The sequence below is a fragment of the Pithys albifrons genome, chromosome 2 (assembly GCF_047495875.1).
Source record: "Pithys albifrons albifrons isolate INPA30051 chromosome 2, PitAlb_v1, whole genome shotgun sequence".
Classification (NCBI taxonomy): domain Eukaryota; kingdom Metazoa; phylum Chordata; class Aves; order Passeriformes; family Thamnophilidae; genus Pithys; species Pithys albifrons.
Genome location: NC_092459.1, coordinates 27,082,398 through 27,104,979, shown reverse-complemented (window position 1 = coordinate 27,104,979; position 22,582 = coordinate 27,082,398). Strand labels below are relative to the sequence as shown.

The 22,582-nt window shown below is 40.0% G+C and overlaps 1 protein-coding gene across 8 annotated transcripts in view; it reads right to left on the bottom strand.

Annotated features, from left to right (window-relative positions):
• Positions 1-14,679, bottom strand: part of ADGRB3 (adhesion G protein-coupled receptor B3) — a 478,263-nt gene extending 463,584 nt beyond the window's left edge. For 5 of the 8 annotated variants that reach the window (XM_071548514.1, XM_071548520.1, XM_071548521.1 and 2 more), the window contains exons 1-2: positions 14,031-14,679; positions 10,515-11,283 (exon numbers count right to left, since the gene is read on the bottom strand). In XM_071548514.1, the coding sequence (XP_071404615.1) occupies positions 10,515-11,268 (754 nt within the window). In that variant the 5' untranslated portion in view covers positions 11,269-11,283; positions 14,031-14,679. Of the gene's footprint in view, positions 1-10,514; positions 11,364-12,514; positions 13,012-13,769; positions 13,885-14,030 lie in introns of those variants that run through there. The other 3 variants (XM_071548517.1, XM_071548516.1, XM_071548515.1) reach the window with 3 other exon arrangements.
• Between the last annotated feature and the right edge of the window lie 7,903 nt (positions 14,680-22,582).

The following is a 22,582-nucleotide window of genomic DNA, read 5'->3' as shown; positions in this document are numbered from 1 at the left end:
CTGAGGGTATTCAGAAGCAAACCTGCTTTTAATTAAATCCCATTTACATAAGTAATGCTGTTGATTCAGTGAGAATATTTATGTACAAACATACACAAAAGAAGGAATTAGTTACGTCTGAAAAATATTTAGATGCTACATCCTGACAACCTTGGATACCTCACCATGTCTTATTTATCCTAGAAATTCAGTTATTGTAAAGTTAGTGTGCATGTTATCAGACTAATACCTACTTTTTGCAACACTTCAGATTTCACATGAACAAAAATCCATTATCCAAAAGCTTAAAAACATGGGAGATAAATGTAAGAGTCCTTCATTCTCTTAATCTACTTCATCTCAAAGCAACCAATAAAATCACACTTTCACTTCAACCACCAGAAAATACCTGGGAAGAACATAGATTTGATTTTCATCAGATCTATGAAGGGAAAAAAAAAAAGTCAGTTTAGCAGTGATGGCATAATCTATATACTCTAAGTACCTGTATAATACTTATTTCCAAGCAAAACTTTGACATACTTATCCTCATAATACCACCAGAAGGCAAGGCAAGGCACTATTCTAACAACACTTCAGGGAAAGGAACTGGCACAGAGAAGCATCAAAAAGCATTCACCAAAAAAAAAAAAAAATCAAATAAATTTACATGCTTCAGCATCACTTTCAAGACCCACATTCCAAATGGGGACCTTCCAGAATGTTCATCCCCAGACAGTCCACACTTGCTGGTGTTTAAGGGCCATAGGCAACATGTGCAAGGTGCACGCAAGCATCTTGGCACTGTCTTACTCTGATACGTAGCAAACTCCTGAGCAGAGTGAATTTAAAAGGTGGTCTTGGATCATCCTGGCTCGACCAAGCTTTGCACAGGGCACAGCCTGAGATGGTACCCTGCTTTTTTTATCTTCTGTATATAAACTGCCAACCCAGACCTGAATGTCCTATAAACAGCTGCAACGCTTGAAGTAACCTGGACTCAATGGCTCTCCTCAGAAGGTTCTATCTAGTCAAGGAACAGGAATATTCTTGATTTTTCCCAAATCTAAAGATGCCTCAAATTTTGTGACTAAATTCAAAATTCTGTGGACTACAGATAATGCATAAGTAATAATTTGAACACTCATTTACAAGACAGGGAAATACTGTTTCCAAGTCTGACTCCATTTATTTTTAAGTACATTTAAGTATATTCAATTCTCCCAGGACAATAAATACCAAACTTTTGTTCTGATTATAATTCTGCTTCAAGAGGTATAACCCATATCTATTACATCTATGAACTCAAATAATAACATAATCCACTAAAGTCCTGTGGCCCTATACATAGTTCCTACAGCTTTATCAGGTGTTGGAATTGGCCAATATCTCAGGCTTGACATGTTCGTCCCTTCCAAGGAGAGTGAAACTTCCCAATACTCTCTGTATTTTTAGTGACTTCCTAGACATTTGGTGCAGACAGACCAGCTGGACAAGGCTCTGAACTCATATTACACCTGCAGTGCTGAACATTTTTCCTCCTCTCCTTTGTCAGTGTGAAGCACATCTATCAAGCTTCAAACAGACTAGTATGGAGCACCTGTATGTTTGCCAATCACTGCAGATAACGGCCAATGCCACAGAACAAACAAAACATTTCCAAGGATAAAAACACAATTCGTTACAGTCCAAGCTGAAGTGCCCAGCTTTGCAGACAATTGAAATCTTCTATGTATACAGTACAGAAGACTATGTTCATAGGATAGAAAAGCAAACGCTGCAAGGAAAAGTGAACCATTTAGGATTCAAAGAAATATTCCACATGAAACCTTCCAAATTAAGATTTTCCAAAACTCTATTGGGAAAAAGTGTTCTTGCACAAAGCATATGCAATATTATTTCTCATAAGCAATAAATAGCATGAACTAGATTCCTTGATTTTCTGATCTGTAAGGTAAGCCCTTTCTAGCTGCACTACAGGAATGAGCTACAGTGGCTTCACAGACTCATCCCCAAGCACCACCCTGTGCACACTTTCCCAGTGCTCTGCACTACTCTTTAATGGTCAGCAGGAAGCCCTGGATAAACATGTATCTTGGACCCTATTTCAAAGCATATGCCAGTAATACTGTAATGAAACCTGGTATGGCTGTCTAGAAACACAGTATTATATAACTGGCTGCTAACATACCCAAAAGATTGAGCAATGATAACATGTATCAACCACTTTTTGATAGACTTTTCTTCCTAAACAAATCAAAACTGTGGTGAACCAGCATCACTGTTTCTATCCAGCTCTTTCTTGTACCACTTTTTGGTTCTGACGGAGACTTAGCTGGGCCACTATAGCACACTCACTCAACCTCAAGATTATCCAACTAAAAAACACCCAAGGTGAATAGTTTTGCTCTTGGCTGGTGTATTGACAAAAGCCAGAGCCATCTCAGCAGCAACAGGGCCTCAGATTCTCTCAAGAAACTTGTGACAACATACCTCGGTTGGTGATACTGGCTAACAAATTCCTACTTAATACAAGGTATTTCCAATGCCAGTTAGAAGTGGTGAGTTGAGAAGCCCTGTTAATATATTTTTTTCAGCTAAGAGTTGGAGAATTCTCTTTTGATTCTTCATCCCCCCCATCATCCTTCAGTGAAGATGTTCAATAGCATGTAACTATCAGCTATGGCAGAGACATAAACCACACCATAAGCAAACACTGTCCCTGCATACGAACAAGTTAGCAGTACACAAAGACCAACAGGTACCAAAGTCAGCTCTCAAAACATATCTCCTGAAGAATTAAAGAGAGCAAATTTGTGAAATTGCCCCAAAGCAGGTGACACGTTCTCGCCCTTGTTGCCAGTTTTCTATCAAGCTACCAAAAATGGATGGAATACAAATTTTATACTTTTCTGTGTTTTTGCCATTTCTAGGAGATAGAAATAAAAACTGAACTTAATAAATGAAAATAGCTTGCTTCCAAATTTCAGCTGTGCACATTTGCAGCACCACCTGAAAATGAAAATACTAATTTGAGTACGTCATATGCCTTGTTTTCCCTACAGATAATGAAGAAGAAAAAAAACAAGAAATTGAAGTGAGGTACACAAAGAGACAGACTAACCAGCTAAAATTGAAAGAAAGGCAGCAAATGGCTACAAAACCTTTTTTTTAAAGCATATGTGCTTCACTCTACCAAGTGTCAATGATGGTTTCAATAGTAAAACTACAGTGAAAAGAAGAATTTATAAATAAAATGTATGAAATAAATTGCTTTAGGTAGTAGAAACACATACAATTACTGTTCCACACCTCTTCTGTAGGCTCTAATCTCATCTGCATTTACACCAAATTATATTGATAGCATAGGGAATTTATCTGGAGTAAGGACAGTAGTTTGGCTTTTGCAGAGTACAGTAACAACACTGATCTCATACACTGCTGTCATTGCCTTTATTAATTCTGTTGGTGGCCAGTCCATCAGAAAACTGTGTCAGTAATTTGACAAAAACTTAATGCATAACTTCTCTACAAGATTAACAAAACTGAGAACGACTTTGAAAAATTTGACTGTCTTCCTCTTGAGATTAAACTAGCATCAGAAGGGGCTCAAACCCTGATATATTAATAAATCAGTGATGCATAATTTGTAAATTTGTACTTTATATCATGTACAACTTTCTCTGTCCTAAGGAGCATTTTATATTTCTTGTTAACAGTGGATGCAAATAATGCTCAATGGAATTCCACAGTGACCTTTGTTTTATTACAATTACTGCATATTTATAAATGAACAACTAAACTTCAATTTGAGAGCTACAACAACTTTGAGTTGGAATCCTTTGATAAAACACAACTGAATAAACTTCATAAAATTAATTCCCTAAGAAGAGAAAAAGAGTCTCCTCTGAAAATTCCTCTGTGTATACCCACACACAAAGCAGATTCTTCCCATGCTTTTAGAAGTAGAAAACTAAACAAAACAGCAGTATGAATAGATTTGAACAGAAGAGGATAAATTGTCTTAAAAAGAGCACAGGAGAACAGATTGAATGTAATGCATCATATAATCACTGTATTATATGAATGTATGAAATAGAAATATAGGTAGGTATAAACCACTGAGTAATAATAAGAAATGCAATACCTGCATTATGTCATAACATAATTCCATGGAATGTCACTGAGACTTAATAACTGAAATCCCACTCCCCCTATGTAAGCAGAATCATCATCAACTTCTGCTAATGGCTGTTCTACACTGGAACACTTCCACATTTGTCAGAAGCACAAACGAACCAAAGGAGAAGGTATAAAATACAGTAAACATATTGTGCACTTTATCCACACAGACAAAGGGTAATGGAAGTTATCTGAAGAAAAAAGATGCAGATTACTGGTATGAGAACGAGACACAAAGAAGGCATAACTGATCTGAAATATCTGATGGTATAGGACTAAGTACTGTCAAGCACTTGTTCACTGGGGGCAGCATCCAGAGATTTTGAATTCTGTTCCTAATTTGGATATTTGCTTTGACTTAATTTCTTTATATACTCTGCCCATTTGTTATCACTGCCTTCTATTTATGTTCTGTGCTTTTTAGAGTGAAGGTCTCTAGCAGCATTTGTGACCAGCTGGGAGGTCTCCACAATGCCTGAGTGCAATAATGTACACAAATAGAGGTTTAATTCAAGAAAAAAGACAGGTTGGGGAACTAAAATCCTGGGTTTGTTTCTAACATACTATTCAACTGAGGCCATTAATGTTTCAAAGAAGCAGTGAGCTGATGAAAAACTTGTATTCAAACTTTTATTCAAAACCTATACTGTACAGTTCTGATCCATCTGAAGCCAAACGCTAGACTGAAGCAGGCTGACATCTCCCACAAAATAAGTAATATGCCATCTTGTTAGTGTGAGAAGTGCTAAAAAAGTACTGATATAATCCATGACACCTAAGAAATTGCCATGACACCTAAGAAATTGCCATGCAGACAGAGAAACAAGTACATTTACTATTAAAGTATTTAAATAACTGGAAGCAAACACATTTATGTACGTTTTTTGTATTGTAAAGGCAATGGTCTGAGTATTTTCCTTTTTGAAGGCATCAGAAAATTCACTTATGGATTGATTCAAATCCCACTGAATTCCATACAAATATATGAAGTTCTGATTACTCTTGCACACAAACTTCTAAACTTTACATCAAAGCAGGAATTTTCAAAGTTTACTGAAGTAAATCAGGTGGAAATGATCAATACAGCATAAAATAAATTAAAACCATTAGTGATAATCGCATGTAATACTTGAAAACAAAGATAGGCCTTATTGATTTAAAGAGATTCTAATCATTAATGCTCTTTCTACAGTGTAACACTTAAGAATTTGAAAGCAAACTAGCATGACTGTGATGAAACATCCTATTATGAGTGGTTTGGAGTGACTCAAATATGTACTAAGAGTAAAAATTTTTAGGGTGATAATTTTCTTTTAACAAAATAAGTAGACAAGGGCATTTTATGAAGCACACTGGAATCCACAGGAGACTATAAAATATTTCCTTCCCCTGGGAACTAGACCCATAAACAGAATGTCTTTAGCTGATTTTAATAAAGCTTCTATGATGTTTCTGGCCATGAGCATTTTAGGAGGGACAATATTTATGCAAAAAAAAAGTATTTATAACGAAATTATTTTTCCAGTCCAGATTTTTACTGAGATCAAAGTGCTCGTAACAGTGTGATAACAAACTGCTCATAACCTGCATCGTAAGAGGTTATTTTAGAATATCTGTTTAAAGTGTTTAAACAATATTTTGTAACCCATCACAAAAAAATACCTTTCACTCAAAATTAAAATTGTGTTCTGCCCTTACTGCTCATCTTCCTTTGTCCTCTTGAGCTCATGAATAAAAGAGCCACTCCAAGCAGCAGGATATAAAAACTACTGCAAGTCTTCCAAGTACGCTACTGTACCCATTCAATATTCTGGATAACCATTTTTATTTATTTTGGATCTTCTAAATTTTGCTTTAGTTTCAAAGAGTCATTGCACACTAAATATTAAATATCACTGTGGACGTGTATGGTGGTTAGACTCCATTTTGTAATTTTTCTTCTTACTAGACAAATCCTGCACTGATTTAACAGTTTAAATCCTCTGATGGAGCCACATAAGACATGGTGTTACTGACTATACCTTTCTGACTAGGAATGTCCAGCCTACTCATTCAGCTAGTGACCTCTGGGTATGTGGTGAATATTATTAATTCATTTTAAATGTGTGCAACAGGAAGTGGGCAGGCATGGAAATGACATACAAATAAATGCATATATGTCATGAAAGCTCCACAAAGCTATCTGCATCCTGTATCTTGCTATTATTCAACAATGTGTCATAAATTACTGTTTTAAAGATATGTCTATTATAGTAAATCCTCTGTTAAGATCTCCCTGTTGTTTTCAGACATGAAATCAGGAAAAACAAATAAATCAGTTGCTGATTACAGAGATGCTGGTACATAGTGAAGTGTTAACATTTGTTATAAAGTAGACCAGTGCTGCACTTCTAGCACAATAAAAACGTCCCTACTAAAACTATTTTAGACTTCCAAATGAGATATACAGGATTAAGCCTGGAACTCTGAATGCCGAGATTGAATGAATGTGAATATCCTCTCTCTCCTCCTGTTGGATGCAAGAGGACAAAGAATTATTTTCATTGTTTTATGAGGTTTCCTGTCAGATTTGACAGCGGAAACTGTCTATAGTTTCTGTCTAAGTAATTATTACAAATAACCACAAATTATGTTTTTCAATGGCCACAATAAGAAAAGACATTTCTGGATTCTCTTGTCCTCATTTAAAAAAAAATTGTATAGATTGACTACATGCAAAGGTTTTACAGGTCCATGAGATTTGGAACTGAGACGTGTCTTATAGACGGAAATTTCATGACATACTTCAGTCGAAGCACTGAAGATCAAGAGGACAAATTCCCCATGGCCATTAAATTCAGGACCCCACAGGAGTATAGGTATCTTTTTGCCAGTGCTTTGATCTAGGCCAAGCATCTCAAGTGTAAGGCTACAGAAATGGATCTAGATACGAGGAAATCAGATCTTAGTCAAAATGTAGAGATTTTCAATATTGCTTTAATCAATGATACCAGAGATAATCTGCCATATTTCCAAACAATTTTATAAAAAAGTAATAGTTACAGCTTCTTTTTTGACCTAGTTCCTTTTATTGTTCAACATTTCAGCACATTTAGAAACACAACCATCCATTGTATACTTGTCACATCTTTTGTAAAATGCAACACTTCTTAAAATGGAAAAATACTGACTTTCATCCATTTTTCTAAGCCATTTATCATATTCAAAAATGTAAAAAACGTCAGAGGTTCAAAATAGAAACAGTAGGCTTTAATCTAAATGCTCTCTATTTACATAAGGGTTCTAAAATGTGACTGGAAATAGTTTTGGGAAAAGATTTTGCACTTCATACAGTCAAGCTTGATTAAAGCAAATCTGACGAATGGGAGTGTTTTCATAATACTGTACAAAGCTGTCAGGTCTCTGCAATTCCTTTCCAAAAGTCATTGCTAGGCAATGTCAATAAGAAACCTAAAAGAATACACAAATTCATAAAACACCAAAACCAAATCCAATCTTACCATATCCAGAACACTCTCTCAAAGGTAAGACTCCATTCCCTTTAAAACTCAACTTACACCAGCCAAACTGTACTTTCACTTGCCACTATGAATCCTAAGAACCATTCTCTTAGTTACTGGTTTACCTTATTTATGCTACTTGTGCCAATATAACTTGAACCAGGCTGTCTGTGAAAACAAATTTTTTACTTCTTGCCTTAATATTTTTGGACAGAAGAGATGAATTGCATCATGTTTGTGGCAAGAACATTCTACATTTTGATCCCTCAATAAAGCCTCCAACTGAACCACAAACAAACTTTATATATACAAATACACTGACTGATGTGCTTAATGAATGTAATTCTATCTACCAAAAACAATGACTCAACACACCTCTCTTGCAGATTTTTAGTCTTCTCTAGAAAGGGAAAAATGCTTTAAACACTAAGCGGAAGGCAAAAAGCATACTGCTACTGAGAAGTACTGTGAGGCTTAATTTGCAAACTGATTGTAACTTTGAGTAACAATCTAATGAACAATTTCCAAGTGCATTAAAGCAATTAAATAAACATGAAATAATTTTAATAATATTAAAGTTCTCAGCAACACCAAAAAACTCACTAAATACAGTTAAAAGCAAGCAAATCAAACCTTCCACCTGCCAAGTGAAATTTCCACCCCCTGTAACAATGCCATTTCAGAAGTTCATATGCAGGGAAATGCACAAGTATGGGCAAGAATTAAAATGTGCCTGAAATTGGAAACAAAATTTATCGAGAACGTGTTTCAAAATTTAAGGGAATAAAAACCAAAAGAATTGCTTGCCCAAAGTTTCCTCTGCCCTTTTCACTAAGTACTCTTCTGAAACAGATGTTTTAACTGGGAGACATCCCCTTGGAATTCGGCGTGTTTGGGATAAAGATGCGAAGGCACTCGACGGTCTGTACATCCCCTATGCTCTCTCTCCCTCGCCCCCATCCCCACCAGAGACATGGTGCCTAGGGAGGGAAACTGGAGGGAGGGACGGAGAAAGGGGTAGGGATGCGCTTTCTCTCCTGGTGGCAGTGCCTCCCGCGGCGCCGGGGCCGCAGGGGATGCGCCACCCGCCCCTCCGCGGGGTCCCGCGGGACCATTGCGAGGCTGAGAACGCGGAGCGACCCCGCACCGCGGCGGCGCTTCCTACGCGTGTTCCGGTCTGCGGTGTTTGTTGTTTTTTTTTCCGAAAGGGTTCTGTGGCTCCGCCGTGACTCCCATCCCTCACTCGGCGGAGGCTGAGGGGGCGCAAGCGGTGCCTCCCACCCACGGCCGGGCGGTGCGAGCCCTGCGCGCAGGGCAGAGGAGGCGGCGGCGCCCCCGCGCAGCGCCCGGGGCTCCTGCCCGGCTCCGCCTGCTGCAGCCGGGCTGCCCCCGCCTCCCTGGGCACTAATTAGCTATAAACGTTGTTAAATACCATCCCTGCCGCTGCACTGGCTTCTCTGGGAGGTTTTTACGGCAGCCGAGCCTCTCCCATCCTTTAGCATCCTTCTGATGCCGGGCTCTTGACTGCCAGGAGAGGCGCGGAGCCGCAGGACACCGAAAATGTCCCCCTCCCCCTGCCCTGCCCTTGGCCGCGGCAGCTGGAACGAGTTCAGCTTTTCTTCTCCCACAGCACTGGGGCTTGGCTGCCCTTAAAGAAAATCCTCTCTTAACAACGTGTCAATGTTACATTCCTCCACAAAGCAACTTCTATTAGGGGGGCTGGGAGCTTGGCACTGCCTCGCCACAGACTGAGAGCTTTGTGGCTATGCAAAAAACAAGGAGAGAGGGAACATTTCCTGCATTAAAATGCAATATCCCAGGCTCGATGACTTACGCCCCCTTCCCCCATTCCCATACGGCACCTCCTGAAGGACCCCTCGCCCATAGGTTTCGGCCAGAGCCCCCATCTAGGCTCAGTCCATGCTTTCCCTGCCTAGCAACCCCCCGATGTCCTTCCTAAAATCATCTCCTCCCCGTCTCGACTTCCCCAAAATGACAGGCTGAAAAAGGAGGTATGTAGCAGGGGGACTAACCAGAGGGATGCCATGCTAACTGCTGGACCCCTGTCTTCCCACTGTTCCACAACTGCCCCCTTTTTGCAGCAGGGACATGAAGCAGCTGCTGGGAATGAAGCAGCTGCTGGGAATGACAAATCAACACCCCCCTTTCTCTCTAATACTGCAATGAGATTCTCACCCTTCATCTCCGGGAGCCAAGGCTGCCTGGAGAACAGGTGCAGCAGCAGCCCCTGGCCCCTTCACAGAGCTCCCAGCAGGTTAAAGCAGCGTGTCCTGCCTGCACAGTGTCTCACATCTCCAGGCATCTCAGGCAGAGCGTTCACCCTGAGGAATTGCATTTGCTTTTGGTTTGTTTTAAGGTTGTTGAGGTCTGGCCCAGTTGGGACCAGGTGTCTTGAACATGGTAAATCTCTTGGTCTTTTCTCAGGTTGCCTGCATGCCTTTGGAAATGTTTTCCCTGCAAAGTTGAGGGTATCATGAGGGCCAAGGTTTTGTAGTTGGGTGGTTGCAGTAGAGAGGCAGTGAGGGGGGAGAGCAATTCCTGGCTCACCACCTGTGGGCATTACTGTAACTGAGGCCTTAAAACAGATGGATTTTACTTGTGAGGAGTTTCAACAGTGCTCAGCAGAACTATATGCTGAAGCCTAGACCAGTTTAGAAATGAAGATGCAGCCTTCCCTGCCTTGAGAGAGTGTGCCTCTTCTCCAGCCCTTTTGCCTCATTTAGAGGAGAGTCAGAGTGGAGAGCAACTCAAATGAATGTGAGTATTAAGGAGAGCTGGCAGCAGGACTTACACATTGGCATGGCATTCAGCCCCCCTCCAAGAAGCACCTACCTTCTTTTGGCGGCCGTTTGGCTTCTCTGGTGAGGTTGCAGACCTGGGTGGTTTGCAGCTCCTGGGTCAGGCAGCCTTCCGTCTGCTCATTGAGGGGCAGCACCACATTATTGAGCAACACCAGGGACTGGTCGTCTATTCCCCATTCTCCCAAATGCTGAGGGCAGGTGCATTTTGTATACATGATCCCACAGGACTCAGTTCTGCCGTTCTCAGATTTCAAGCAGCTCTCCAACCAAGTGCATAACACATGGCACCCAAACTGGCTTGGGCTCACCTTGTTTAACACCAAAAATTCAAAGAAGGATTTTTGGTCTTCTTCTTTTTTGTGTAATCCTGGGAAGTTGATAGGATAGACACGACGTATCTGAATAAAATTCTTATCATACTGCAGAAATACAAAAGCATTCTTGGAATTGCAGAGCTGCATTATAGAATGGTTATTTTTTAAAAGATCCTTTATTTTTTCATGGGAAAAATGATCAAACTGATAAGCCAAGAGGGAAAAGTTGGAGCAGCTGAAGTCCTTTTTGGAAAATTTCAGGTAAATACTATATTTGGTTGGATCTGGATTTTCCAGCGTCCAAGTGCAGTTTGTGAAGTTTTTAGGAAACATTTCACTTACAGAATACGATCCATAAATGACCCCCTTCACCAACGTGGAACACCAGAAGTCTTGGGCAGCATTAAATCCAAACATAACCAGTAGATAGGTGGAAAATATATAAATCAGCAAATTACGAACAGCCTTCATCCTATGTCATTTGGCCTGCAGGAGATGAAATGAAATAAAAATGCAAGTAGAATTCTTCACGCATAGAAAACCAAACTCCTTCCAATATTCGAGCCAGCTGTTTTCAAGCTTGCAGTTAGAGCCCTTTCAGAAAGAAGGGCAGGTAATTTTTATTTTATAACGCAAGGGCCGGGGTTGCCGCTGTGTTCACAGCGCCATCACGTGGCCACCGCGACAGACACGTCTTCAACAGGCAAATTAAAACTCAACATCTATTAGATTATTAATAGGAATGTCCTCTCCTCTCTAGGATGTAGTCATCATGGCGTGGACTAGAACTGCTCAACTTAAGTGAAAACCTAGATGCCTTACCCGAAAGACCAAGAGAAGGGATATTTATTTATTTCTTCAAAAAGTAAATAAGTAATCTGCTCTAGTCATGTATGTGCATATACAACATGCACATGGCATATTTTCACCGGAGTAGAACAAGAAAGCCAGTAGCATTTGTTTTTATACATTATTTTTCTATTAAGTCTGATAAGTAACTGAAGAATTACAGCTACAATTTAAAAATGCACAAATTACTATTTGTTACAGATGGAACATTATCTCCCATATGCCTACATGCCTTCACTCCAGCCACCTGGTATATAGAGGTCTCTATAAAAAGAAAACTCAGGCAGCAAATACTGAGATTAATGAATTAACAAAATTTTACACTACTGAAGAAAGAAACAAAGACAGATGGATGAAACTACTGCTAGTCTGACATTACCACTTAATGCCAGCTTTTTAAGATAATACTTTCAATGTGCTTCAACCTCTAAGGATATATAAAATAGATCACAGCATTAGTATCTAAAACCAGTAGCTCTATATAGCTGGCAGTGCTACAGCAGGATCTCTGCACCTATTGGACTGCATTTGCCCTCTCATTACAAATATCTTGTACTGTCTGATTAGCTCCTATGTTTTGCAGCCATGCGCTTTAACAATGAAAGACATATTACATTTTCTCTGCTAGTATCTCCAAATAAAGCTGTTTCACTGCACCTGTCAACCCTCACAGCCTTCACATGCTCTGATCTCTTAACAGTGGCCTAGTTTAATACAGCAAAACTTAGTTATATTTACCTCTCTAATGATATAAAAAAATGAAATTTAATGTTCTCAGCATTAAGCTTTGAGAAGTTGCTTCTCTCTTACAAATGAGTACCTTTTCACCTTCTACTCTTAAATGCAAGCAGAAAGCAGTGATACCAACCTAACCTCAAAACTCTCTAAATTGCAGTCTCTTCCACTGTTGCTCTGTCAGCAGAGGCAGACATACACACAGGCACCGGTACTGAGTTTTGATATGTCTTTGCCTAGCTTTTCATCTCCTCACCAAACAGCAAGGCATCTTCTGTTTCCCATTGCGTAACACACAGCAAGTCACCAGATTAAACTCCCTTGAAGAGATTTTCGTATCTCCTAGATTATAATGCAAACTCTGAATCCTGAAATGGGCAAAAAGCAGCACCAACTCTAACCCTCTTTATAGCAGAGGTTTAAAAAAAAAGAAAAAAAGAAAAAAGAGCAGAGCTGCTGCTGGGTCTATCCACACCGTCAGATCTTCTTCTTTCTGAGCATCCGTCTCCATGAATAGCATGGTCCTCCTTTTCCAAGTAGGGTTGGTACAGCATTTAAGGATTTAAGAAAGGGAAACTTATTGGGAATTCTGGAAACAATTTCCCCTTTGCTGAAGCACTTTGCAGGCAATGCAGTTCTGCGCAGTGTTATTCAGGATGGTGTAGGCGTTGAAAGCCAATGTGACAATAAGTGTCTAAATTAGGAATTCCACCCATGAAAAAGGATTAATTTTATAATCTGGAAAGCAGAAAGGGAGCTTATTTGCTTTTCCGTTTGAAAAGGAAAAAAGCCTCTGACTTTTCCCATCCTATGTAATATCTGCACTAGAAAAATAAAGACGGCTGCAGTGCTAGGCTGTCTTCTATGAAGAAATGTAATCAAATAGCCCTCATTTTAGTTGTGCATTTGTTCATGCAATGCTACTGAAATACAACACTGTGTTAATCTCTCTCTCCCTATGTGCATTACACACACACACATGCACACAGACACAAAAACTGAGTGTGTCGACAGCATTTCAGTTACTTTGCAATATTGCTAGATGTAGAGTGAATCTGCTCATGGAAAGGATTAGCTACTCAGATTTAAAAGATCTTCCTTTTCCATGAAAGACAGAGTTAAAGAATGGCCACGGAGGCTTAAGGTTGCCCATTTGGGTAGGGGGAGAATCCTCTTCTGCTGAAAAGAAACGGGCTTGGATATTCCCCAAACTGATTTTCTAGGTGACACTGTAGTTTAGCCGAACATAGACGGCGCCATCACTCCATTTATTTTTTTTCCCCAACAGAAGACCCACTGACTTCTCTTATTTTAACTTCCTATTAACCTAACATCCCCCCCCTTTCCCCTTCCCCCCCTCATCCAAATCACCCCAATCGTGCACAAACCTCAGGTTTTCTCGGTCTTGCTGGAAATTACTCTCAGGGAAGCCGTCCTGTCGCAAGACAGACTTCTCTAACTTTTAAACTGCAGCGCTGAAGTAAATGCGGAGATCATTTCGTATGTGCTGTCTCTCTCTCTCTGTCTCTCTATCCTTCAGCAACAGCCTGTCCCCCTCCTCCGCCGCCTCCTCCCCGGAATCCCAAGCTAAAAGCTATCCAGTCGTAATCCCTGGAAATGGGAAATGGAAATGCCCCGGGCACCCTTACCTTCCACTCCGAAAGCTGTCAGGCTATTTCTCTAAAACACTAGCACCACAGGCACACGTCCCAACAACAGTGATGGAGAGATTCCCCTTCTGACGGAAGCACCGTTTCCCATCTTTCCCGGCTCAGGTTCAAAACCAAGATTAAAAAAGCAGCAGAAGATAAAAAACGCAGCGAGAAAATCCCCGCACGGCACACGCACACCCCACCGAGGAAAAAAAGCAGCTTTGGCTCCGGATCCACCAAATCCAACCACATGAAGGGAAAAGAAAAAAACAAAAACAAAACCACAACCACCTCAAACCAGCGAGACTGCAAGGGAAAAAATGGAAGTGGCTGAGCAAGCGAAGGTTTTTTTGTTTTGTTTTGTTGGCTTTGTTTTTTTTTTTACTTGAAACAAAGTCTCAGCACAGCAGCCCGATGCGCGGCGATATCAGGCAGTCGACGGTCTGAGAGAAGGACCGAGGCGCTAGTGCGGATTTGTTGGTGGGTTTTGTTGTTGTTATTACTAATAGACTTATTCCTCCTTCCTCCCTCCTCCTCCCCCCCTCAGGCACTAATGGCCGGACAGCGGCGGGGGGATCGTTGGCTGCCGATCTCGGGAAGCGGTGCGAACGCCGGGCGCGCAGGGAGTACGGCGGGAGCGGTAGCGCGTCGGTGCCGCTGCGTGTGGCTCTATGTGTGCGTGCCGCGGGTGCGCGCCCGGGTGCGCGCCCGCGTGTGTGTGTGTGTGTGTGAGCGCCCGCCCGCCCCCGTGAATGCCGGTGCGTGAGTGCGCGCATGTGCGCGCTCCATGCGCGCCCCCAGCTGGGGGGTGTCTGCGTGCGCGCCTCTGCGCCTCGCTCCGCGCGTGTGCGCGCGTGTGCGCGGCGCGCTCCGGCGGGTGCGCCCGCGGTGCGTTCCGCGCGTCACGGCTGCGTGGCCTCGAGCGCGCCCCACAAACGCAGTTCGCCGCGGCTGGGGGGGGGGGGTGTTTGGCCGCCGTTCCCAGCGCTGGGGCCGGTGCGCCCCGGCGTAAGGAAAACCCTCGGGCGGGGAGCGAGGAAAACGGGGACGACGGGGCGGGAAGCCCGTGCTTGATCTGCCTTCTCTTGTTTTTCCCTTCCAAAGCACAACCCCCCTTCGCCGCATCCCCAGGAGCTGTCGGCTCGGCCCCGCGATGCAGATTAACTGATACAAGGCTCCAGGGATAAACCCTCTCAAACTGCCGCCCGCCTTTGACTGGAAACAATAGCAATTTTCTCAGCGCGCCTGCAATTAACGCCGGTTTTGTTCCCTGACAGAGATAAGGCTGTGCCCGATCGCATCCCTTCCCCCGGCTGCCGCTGGCCGCCCTCTGCACGGGGAGGGATGGGGAAGCCGGTGGCGCTCCCGGGAGGGGGTGCCCAGTGCCCCGGCTGCGAGCGGAGTTTGCGAGGCAACAGCGGCTGAAGTGACCCCGTTACCGCCGGTGGGGTCCGACAGGTGCGGGGGAGAGGTTCGTGGAAAGAGTCGTGCCACAAACAGGGTACCACCCCACATACAGAGTTTGTTGGGTTTTTGGGGGGCGGGGGTGGGGATGTGTGTGTGATTTTGCTACAGCTGGACAGTATTGGATATGCCTTTTCTGCCTCCCCTCAGGCAGTATCCCTCTTGCTTCTCAGGGCAGGTTGGGTTATTCTCTGGCCCTTCCCGCTGGCGTGAGATATTGGGGCAGTCTATACGACAACAGATATCTGGCGTGAAAATTAGGAGATGACATTTTAATAAATACTGCTGTCAGTCAGCAGCTCTCAGTCTGGCTGCAGTGTGCTCCCACCACTGCCATTCTGCACAGAGCACAAGGCCCTGCTAAGGCTGTGGGGCAACACAGCCCCTCCACACCTTCAAAGTTCATATGCAACATGGCTACAGGATCTCCCACTTACCCTGATGAAATGAAGGTTTAAACTTCTGGAAGACTTCCAAACCAATCAGTCCTTAAACTAAATAGTTTTCTCCCCTACAACTATGTTCTAGCCCCTGCAAGGTTTGAGTTCCAGTATTAGAGAGCTTTTATGTTTACAATTACATGCTGCACAAATTCTGATCAGAGGTATTGCTGGTCACAAACCACTTTTGACCAAAGTATATGAAAGCATGGTTATAGCTTTTTACTGTATTTTCCATAGGCACAAGCTGTGAACCACATCCCTGCTAGCTTCTACAATCATAATACTTTATGTCCTTTTTGTCAAAATAAAACAAAAAATATCTACCCAAACCAAGGAAAATGTGAGAGATGTGCAGAATCTACGCCCAGCAAACACAATGCAATGAAAACTGAACTGCTACTGGCTTAGTGATAATTATATTCTCTCAGATTTGGTGACATTCCATACTATCTGTGGATGATGATCATGTTGAAATACATATATGGAAGTTCAGTTCCTTGAAAGGGTGATATGAGAAGAACAAATCAAAGGTGTATATACAATGCAGGGTTCAAATACTTTTTCACCGCCTTTATATTATATGTAGAACTATAGGGTAAGTCACAAAAACCCCCATCCTGAGTGAACTCTTTCACCTGTTTCTTACAGCATTGGTAAGTTGTAGCTCCTTTAATTGTGAGTGGGAATGAAAAAATAGTAAATACAGAATGTACAGTAAACCATTGTCTTTAGTAATCTCCAAGGTATTCCAACCCGGAGATTAAATTGCACTTTTCAATTTTGTGAAGACATGGCAATGCTGGAGAGCAATATGGGAGGGAAAACTCCTTAGCCTCTTGTCTAAGAACTGAAGGAAAGGGTGGAAGTTGCACTAGTCATGCTTATGTTAACTGTTAGAGCTGAAAAAGAGAGGAATGAGATGGAATAAGATGGGATGGCATGGAAGCACAGACCACTCTGCAAATTTCTGTACAATATTTGCCACAATTAGACTTGAGCAATACAAGTTTTAATGACTGGAACTAACTAAAATAAGCTACACCATTTTACTAAGTATACTAATATCCATGACCCACTTGCATGTGCCTTTCTGCTTGAACTGAGGCCAACTTGAGAAATAATTTTGTTTGCCAGGTGTCATGCAGCATTTGAGATAAGAAAAACCTAGAATTTTGATAGCTTAGAAGTGAGAGTCAGGATATGTTTAAGTCTGCAAAATATAAATAAATAGAAATGTGACAGTATGTTTGTTTAATTTGGGCATGCAGATCATTTGTGTTTGGAATGGTACTGTTTTGTATGTACATTTATTTGTAAACTAAAGCCTGAAGGGCAGATGTAAAGTGAACCTATATGCATAATTTGGAAATATTGAGTAGATCCATCTTGTTTGAGTACCTCTGTTAAAACCTAAGAATAATGTATTAATGCAATCCCACACTTTCATGGGAGGGCTGTCAGCCCTGCATGGTACGCGTGGTACCATCTGTACTACAAAGAAAGTATCAAGGCACTGAAAGAAGTGTTATGTTGCTCAGTAGTAATGTGGTAGGGAGAGGCACAACATAGTCAGTGCTAAATTTATAGTGCTGCTTTCTAGACTCAATGCAATTGTTTCAGAAAGATTGGGTTTGATCCAAATTAGGAAAGAGGGAGGAAAGTAATATTTTTAAGTAATCTCTGTATTAGTGAGAAAAATGAGGCTTGCCCAATTTAATATGTTGGATGGAATATATTAAGAACTTTTTCTAGTTTTTAGTTTTTTGGTTTGATTTGTTTTTTTCCCCAATCTCCAATAGCACTGAGATTTTTGGTATCTTGGTGACAGCAGCTATAAGATTTCAGTCCAGATTTTAGTGAACAGAACACAAAATTTAACACAATTGGAACCGTAATTAAATATCACTGATATTTTTTGTATAAGTTGTAAAAGGAAGACCACAATTTAAAGCAAATGTCTTTGGAGAATGGACTGTTCTCTCATTCAATCACCTGTCACCCTTCAGGGGGATTCTTTTCAAGTCAAGGTCACTGTTGCAGCCTACAGTGTTACTCCTTTGAGAAAATAAGACAGTCTATCTCTAATACTGAAGGCACACATTTCAAAAAAAATCATTAAAAGGTTTTTCAACAAAGACATTAATCTCTTTGTTATTATATCATGTTTAACTGACTCCATAGTTACAGACACTTAGCTATGTCCTTCTACGTACATAATAAGGGAAATTGGTTATAGAGTCAACGTACAGGTAAGAGTTGAGGGACATTTTCACTGAGCCTCTTAGATTATGTAGAAGTGGCATTGGTGTGTTCCTCACATCCCACTTTACTCAGACATACAAGGCTCTTCAGAATCCTCTTTGGCAAGAATAGTCTTTCTACTCTGCATTACGTATTCTACTGTGTTACACCAACTGTATTTCCCTGCTTTAAGTCAGGAAAAATATTAAATCCAAAGCTGGTGTGACCATTTCAAGAGAAATATTATTTAACTTAGTCTGAAGCAAAAAAATAAAATGGAAGATGCTGGCCATATTACAGGTATAGTATAATTCAACAAATAGCTAAATGTGAAAAGAGGAAAATTATTTTTTTGCTCTAACAGGTTGAGAGGAAGTGTAAATTTGAAATAATTTCATGGACTTGCATACATTTTCTGGTTGCGGAAGTTACAAACTACTGAGAAATGTTGCATTTCTCTTTTCAGTTCTGATTCTATTTGAATTTCATCAGTGTTAGTTATTAAGAGGAAAGATTAATTTAATAAATAATAAATTATGTTCTGCCTTCTCAATTTTAAATATATTTTGAAGGATTATGAGATTCTATTTAATTTTATTAGAGAAGTGATTTGTATAGTCATAAATAGCTAATTAATAATGCAGCACCAGTAGATGGTGCTCAAGAATATATAGCTTGACTGAGGGGTAGGGATGAATAAAAAGTTCTATTTTGAAATTGAAATATTTAAAAAAATTATTTTCTTTTCAGAAGTTGATTTTTTAATCAGAAAATGATTTCTCCTTCCAAATTCAATCAAACCTTTGTTTGGTTGACAATTTTCAAATTGAACAGGTCAGTGATTTTCTTGCTTCTTTGTTTTCATTTTGTATGGCTTCTTCAGCAAGGGTTTTAACAAGTACTTTTAAATTCTGCTACCAACTTTAAATATTTTCATAGTGTTATTCAGTCACAATAATTGGGCTAGAAGCAGTGAATTTTGTGCATTAAGTGACACTAGGAGTATGGGCAGAAAAGGGCTATGAATCACATGTGAGGCCTGTGCAGCATCCTCCTTCTGACAGTGGCCCTTGAAGACTCCTGAGGAAGGTGCAGAAAACTCAAAATATGACTATTTTTGGCAATCTGACTTCATAAAATCTCACCTAGTCTCCAGTACGCAGAGATCTGTTTAAGTCTCCAAATAAGTTCAAGTTCCCCTGCAATACTCATTTTGCTAGTTTAACTCCATATATTCCTGTTGTCCACATAAGCACCTAGTTGTTTTCAATCTTCTGGTTCTTTTCTATCTCAACATTATCAAATAAAGAGTCCCCTGGCATAAATCTTAAGTAAAAACTAATTTGTATCACTTCTGTTAAATTTGCTACCTTTTGATTTAATTATGTGTCACCATATTCTTCTATTTAGGCAGGGGAAAGTGAGATTCTGGCTAACTTCCAGCAATTATGTCACATATTTTTGTCATGCCTCTGTTTAATATCCTTTTGAGATATCCAAATCTGTTTCCACAAAAACATGTTTCTATAATTCTTGTCACTTTCTCTTAAACACCTCCTAGTTCTCTGGTATCTTTCTAAGATGTAGAAACCAGTACTGCACACAACAGTTCAGATGAGGCTGCAGCACTGATTTATATAATGTTGTTTTTCTTTATCATCTCAGTCCTGCTCTTGATTAATTTTAATATCTTGCTTCTTCTGAAAGCTGCTACACTGAACAAAGGTCTTCAGTTAGCTGTCTATGCCTATACTTTTTATCAGTCTCTTGTGAGAAACTTTGTCAAACAAGTTTAAATAAATTATGTCTATTGGTTCTCCTTTGACCACTACGGTAGTTTACTGATGTGCTGAAAACATTCTAACAGATGAGTGAGGTGTCATCTTTCTTTGTACAGATCTATCATCTCATGGTCTTCTGAGTGGTTTATTTTCTTATTTTTAATTTGCCAGGTACAGATGTAAGATTTATGAATCTTTAATTGCCTGAATCATCCTAAACTCCTTTTATGATACATGTGAAACATTTGCTACTCTCTAACCTTCCAGTAAAGGGGTTGTTTTTCAATTAAAGATTGCATAGCTCAACTACTCCTCATTTAGGATTTTCAGTCCTGGTGGCTTCCTGCTTTTCAAATGATTGATTTGTTCCAGCACCTCTTCATCTGATAGTACCTTATTTTTATTACTCAAGAGTAGATATCTCCCTAACATCCTCTATTGTAAAGACTGACGCAAATAAATCTTCCACGTTCCTAACAATGTCCTTCTCTTCTTTAATTGCAGTCTTTATTCCGTGAAGTTCCTAGAAGACATAGTAACTCTTAAAAGTTTCTTGCTTTTAATATATTTAAGGGGGTTCTTTCAATTTGATTTTGTATTTTTAACTGCTTTTTAGCAGTTACCTTTGCTATTCATTTTTCCTTTTTTTTCTCTTTACTATTTTAGCCTGTGATAATTTCCCATTTCCTGAAAGCTGTTTTTTCAGATTTTGACAATTACCTACATGACTCAAGTAGCGCCTCAAATCCTTTCATTTCATTCCACTGGTTTCAACTTACCTTCCTTTTTTATCTTCTCCCTCCCCCCATATGTGCATTTATCAAGAGAGATATTTTTGCCTTTGGATATAACACAAATGGCACATCTAAGGATACTAGGGTTGTTTTTTTTAAAACTGACCTGCGTTCTATTGAAGGCCTCTGTCCAAAAGTTAGTGTCATGACATTTTTTACATATCTTATCTGTTGTTAGATACATTTAAGCTCATTATTTTTTGACCAGTTTACCTTTTATTTTGGATATCCCCAATCCTTGTCTTCTGCTTATTGTGATTGAAGTCCAAAAGTATGTCTAAACTGTGTTTTAATAAGGGTCTCCAGCTCATCAAGCTGAGCTGGTTGATTTAAGGCTATGTGATGTCTTCCACGGTGACACTCATTTCTCGGAATAGATTTCTTTCAATTGTTCTGAGAAACTATATCTTTAAACTTTCCTACTTAAAAATCTGATTTGTTTCTAATTGGGCAGTATAAGATTTACTATTATCCTGTTCTGTTACATTTTTTTGCTTCTTTTCTTTCTACATGCTGCACCCTTACTGTCCTAGTTGTGACCTGCATTCTTGAACATGTGTCCTCCTGTGCCCTGGGCTTCCATTCTCAAGGACAGCCCTCTTCACTTAGAGTTTTTTCCCACCAGAATTTATTGACTCTTTTATGTACAAAGCAAAATTCCTCACAGAACTGGTTCATTCTATTATTCTGTGACAGATTGCAACAACACATTGTTGATTTAATAAACATTATTTATTTAAATATTTATTCAGTAATTTTCCTATGTTACTACACTTCCTCTGTGACAATAAGATAAAGTTGGGTTTTTTCTGCTGGAAAGCCTTATATTTCACTTACTTTGCTTTTAAGTTGTAATTTCACATAAATATTTGAAGTTCTTTATTTTGGCTGGATGTCATTCTATGGCACATTTGTGCTTCTTTGGTTGCCTTTTAAATGGATACTCAGAATTTGTTGCTGACTGGGTTTTCTTTGGCTCTAGGTGATCAGAAATTTTTTTCTAGTCTTTCAATCTATGAAATAAATATTTTCACTACTTTATATCTTGCATATATAATGCTTGTCATTTGAAAACCAACTTGTCACTATTTCATGTATGCACATAGTCTAGTGGTGAGATTCTAACTAGTTGTACCACTGTATGACTGTAAAGCTGGGAGAAGCTCATTGCAGTCCCCTACATGTGGGCTATATCATAAACTTTACAAAATTAATTGGAGAACATTTATGCAAAGATCAAAACAAAAATAAGGCTGCTGTTTTCATGTTAATTATCTAAATGCACTGAAATCCTCTTTATACTGGGAGGAGTACAAATATTTAAAAAATGCCCTTTCATCTCCATTGTTATTAATCTACTCTAAAATATTGCCTAGGCATTAATCAAATTGAACTATCATAAATAAAAAACCCCAACCCTGTGTTGTTTTGGCTTGCTCTACTAAAAAGAAAGAAATTCAGAGTTCATACTGAATATTTCTTTTATGTCCTTCATTTTGCTTATGTAGCCTGGAGAAGAGTGATTTTATGTACTTTGTGTGTTAAGATCACTAATCACAGAGGGCAGTGTTAGAAGGACTGTCTTTTGTTGAATTTTTCCTTGTATTACTGAAGGAGGAGAACTGATAATCATGTCTGGAGTTTAACTGTCTTCTGTAAGAGTTTAGTATTTAAAATTGTGGTGGTTTAACCCCAGCTGACAACTAAGCTCCTTCATTAATAAATTGTTTTTTTGATTTACCCTCTCACTGGGTGTGGAGGGTTTCCTTGGGAGCCGATCCCCCTCCATCAGTTACTATTAACTTGCTAAGCCAGCAAAAATGTTA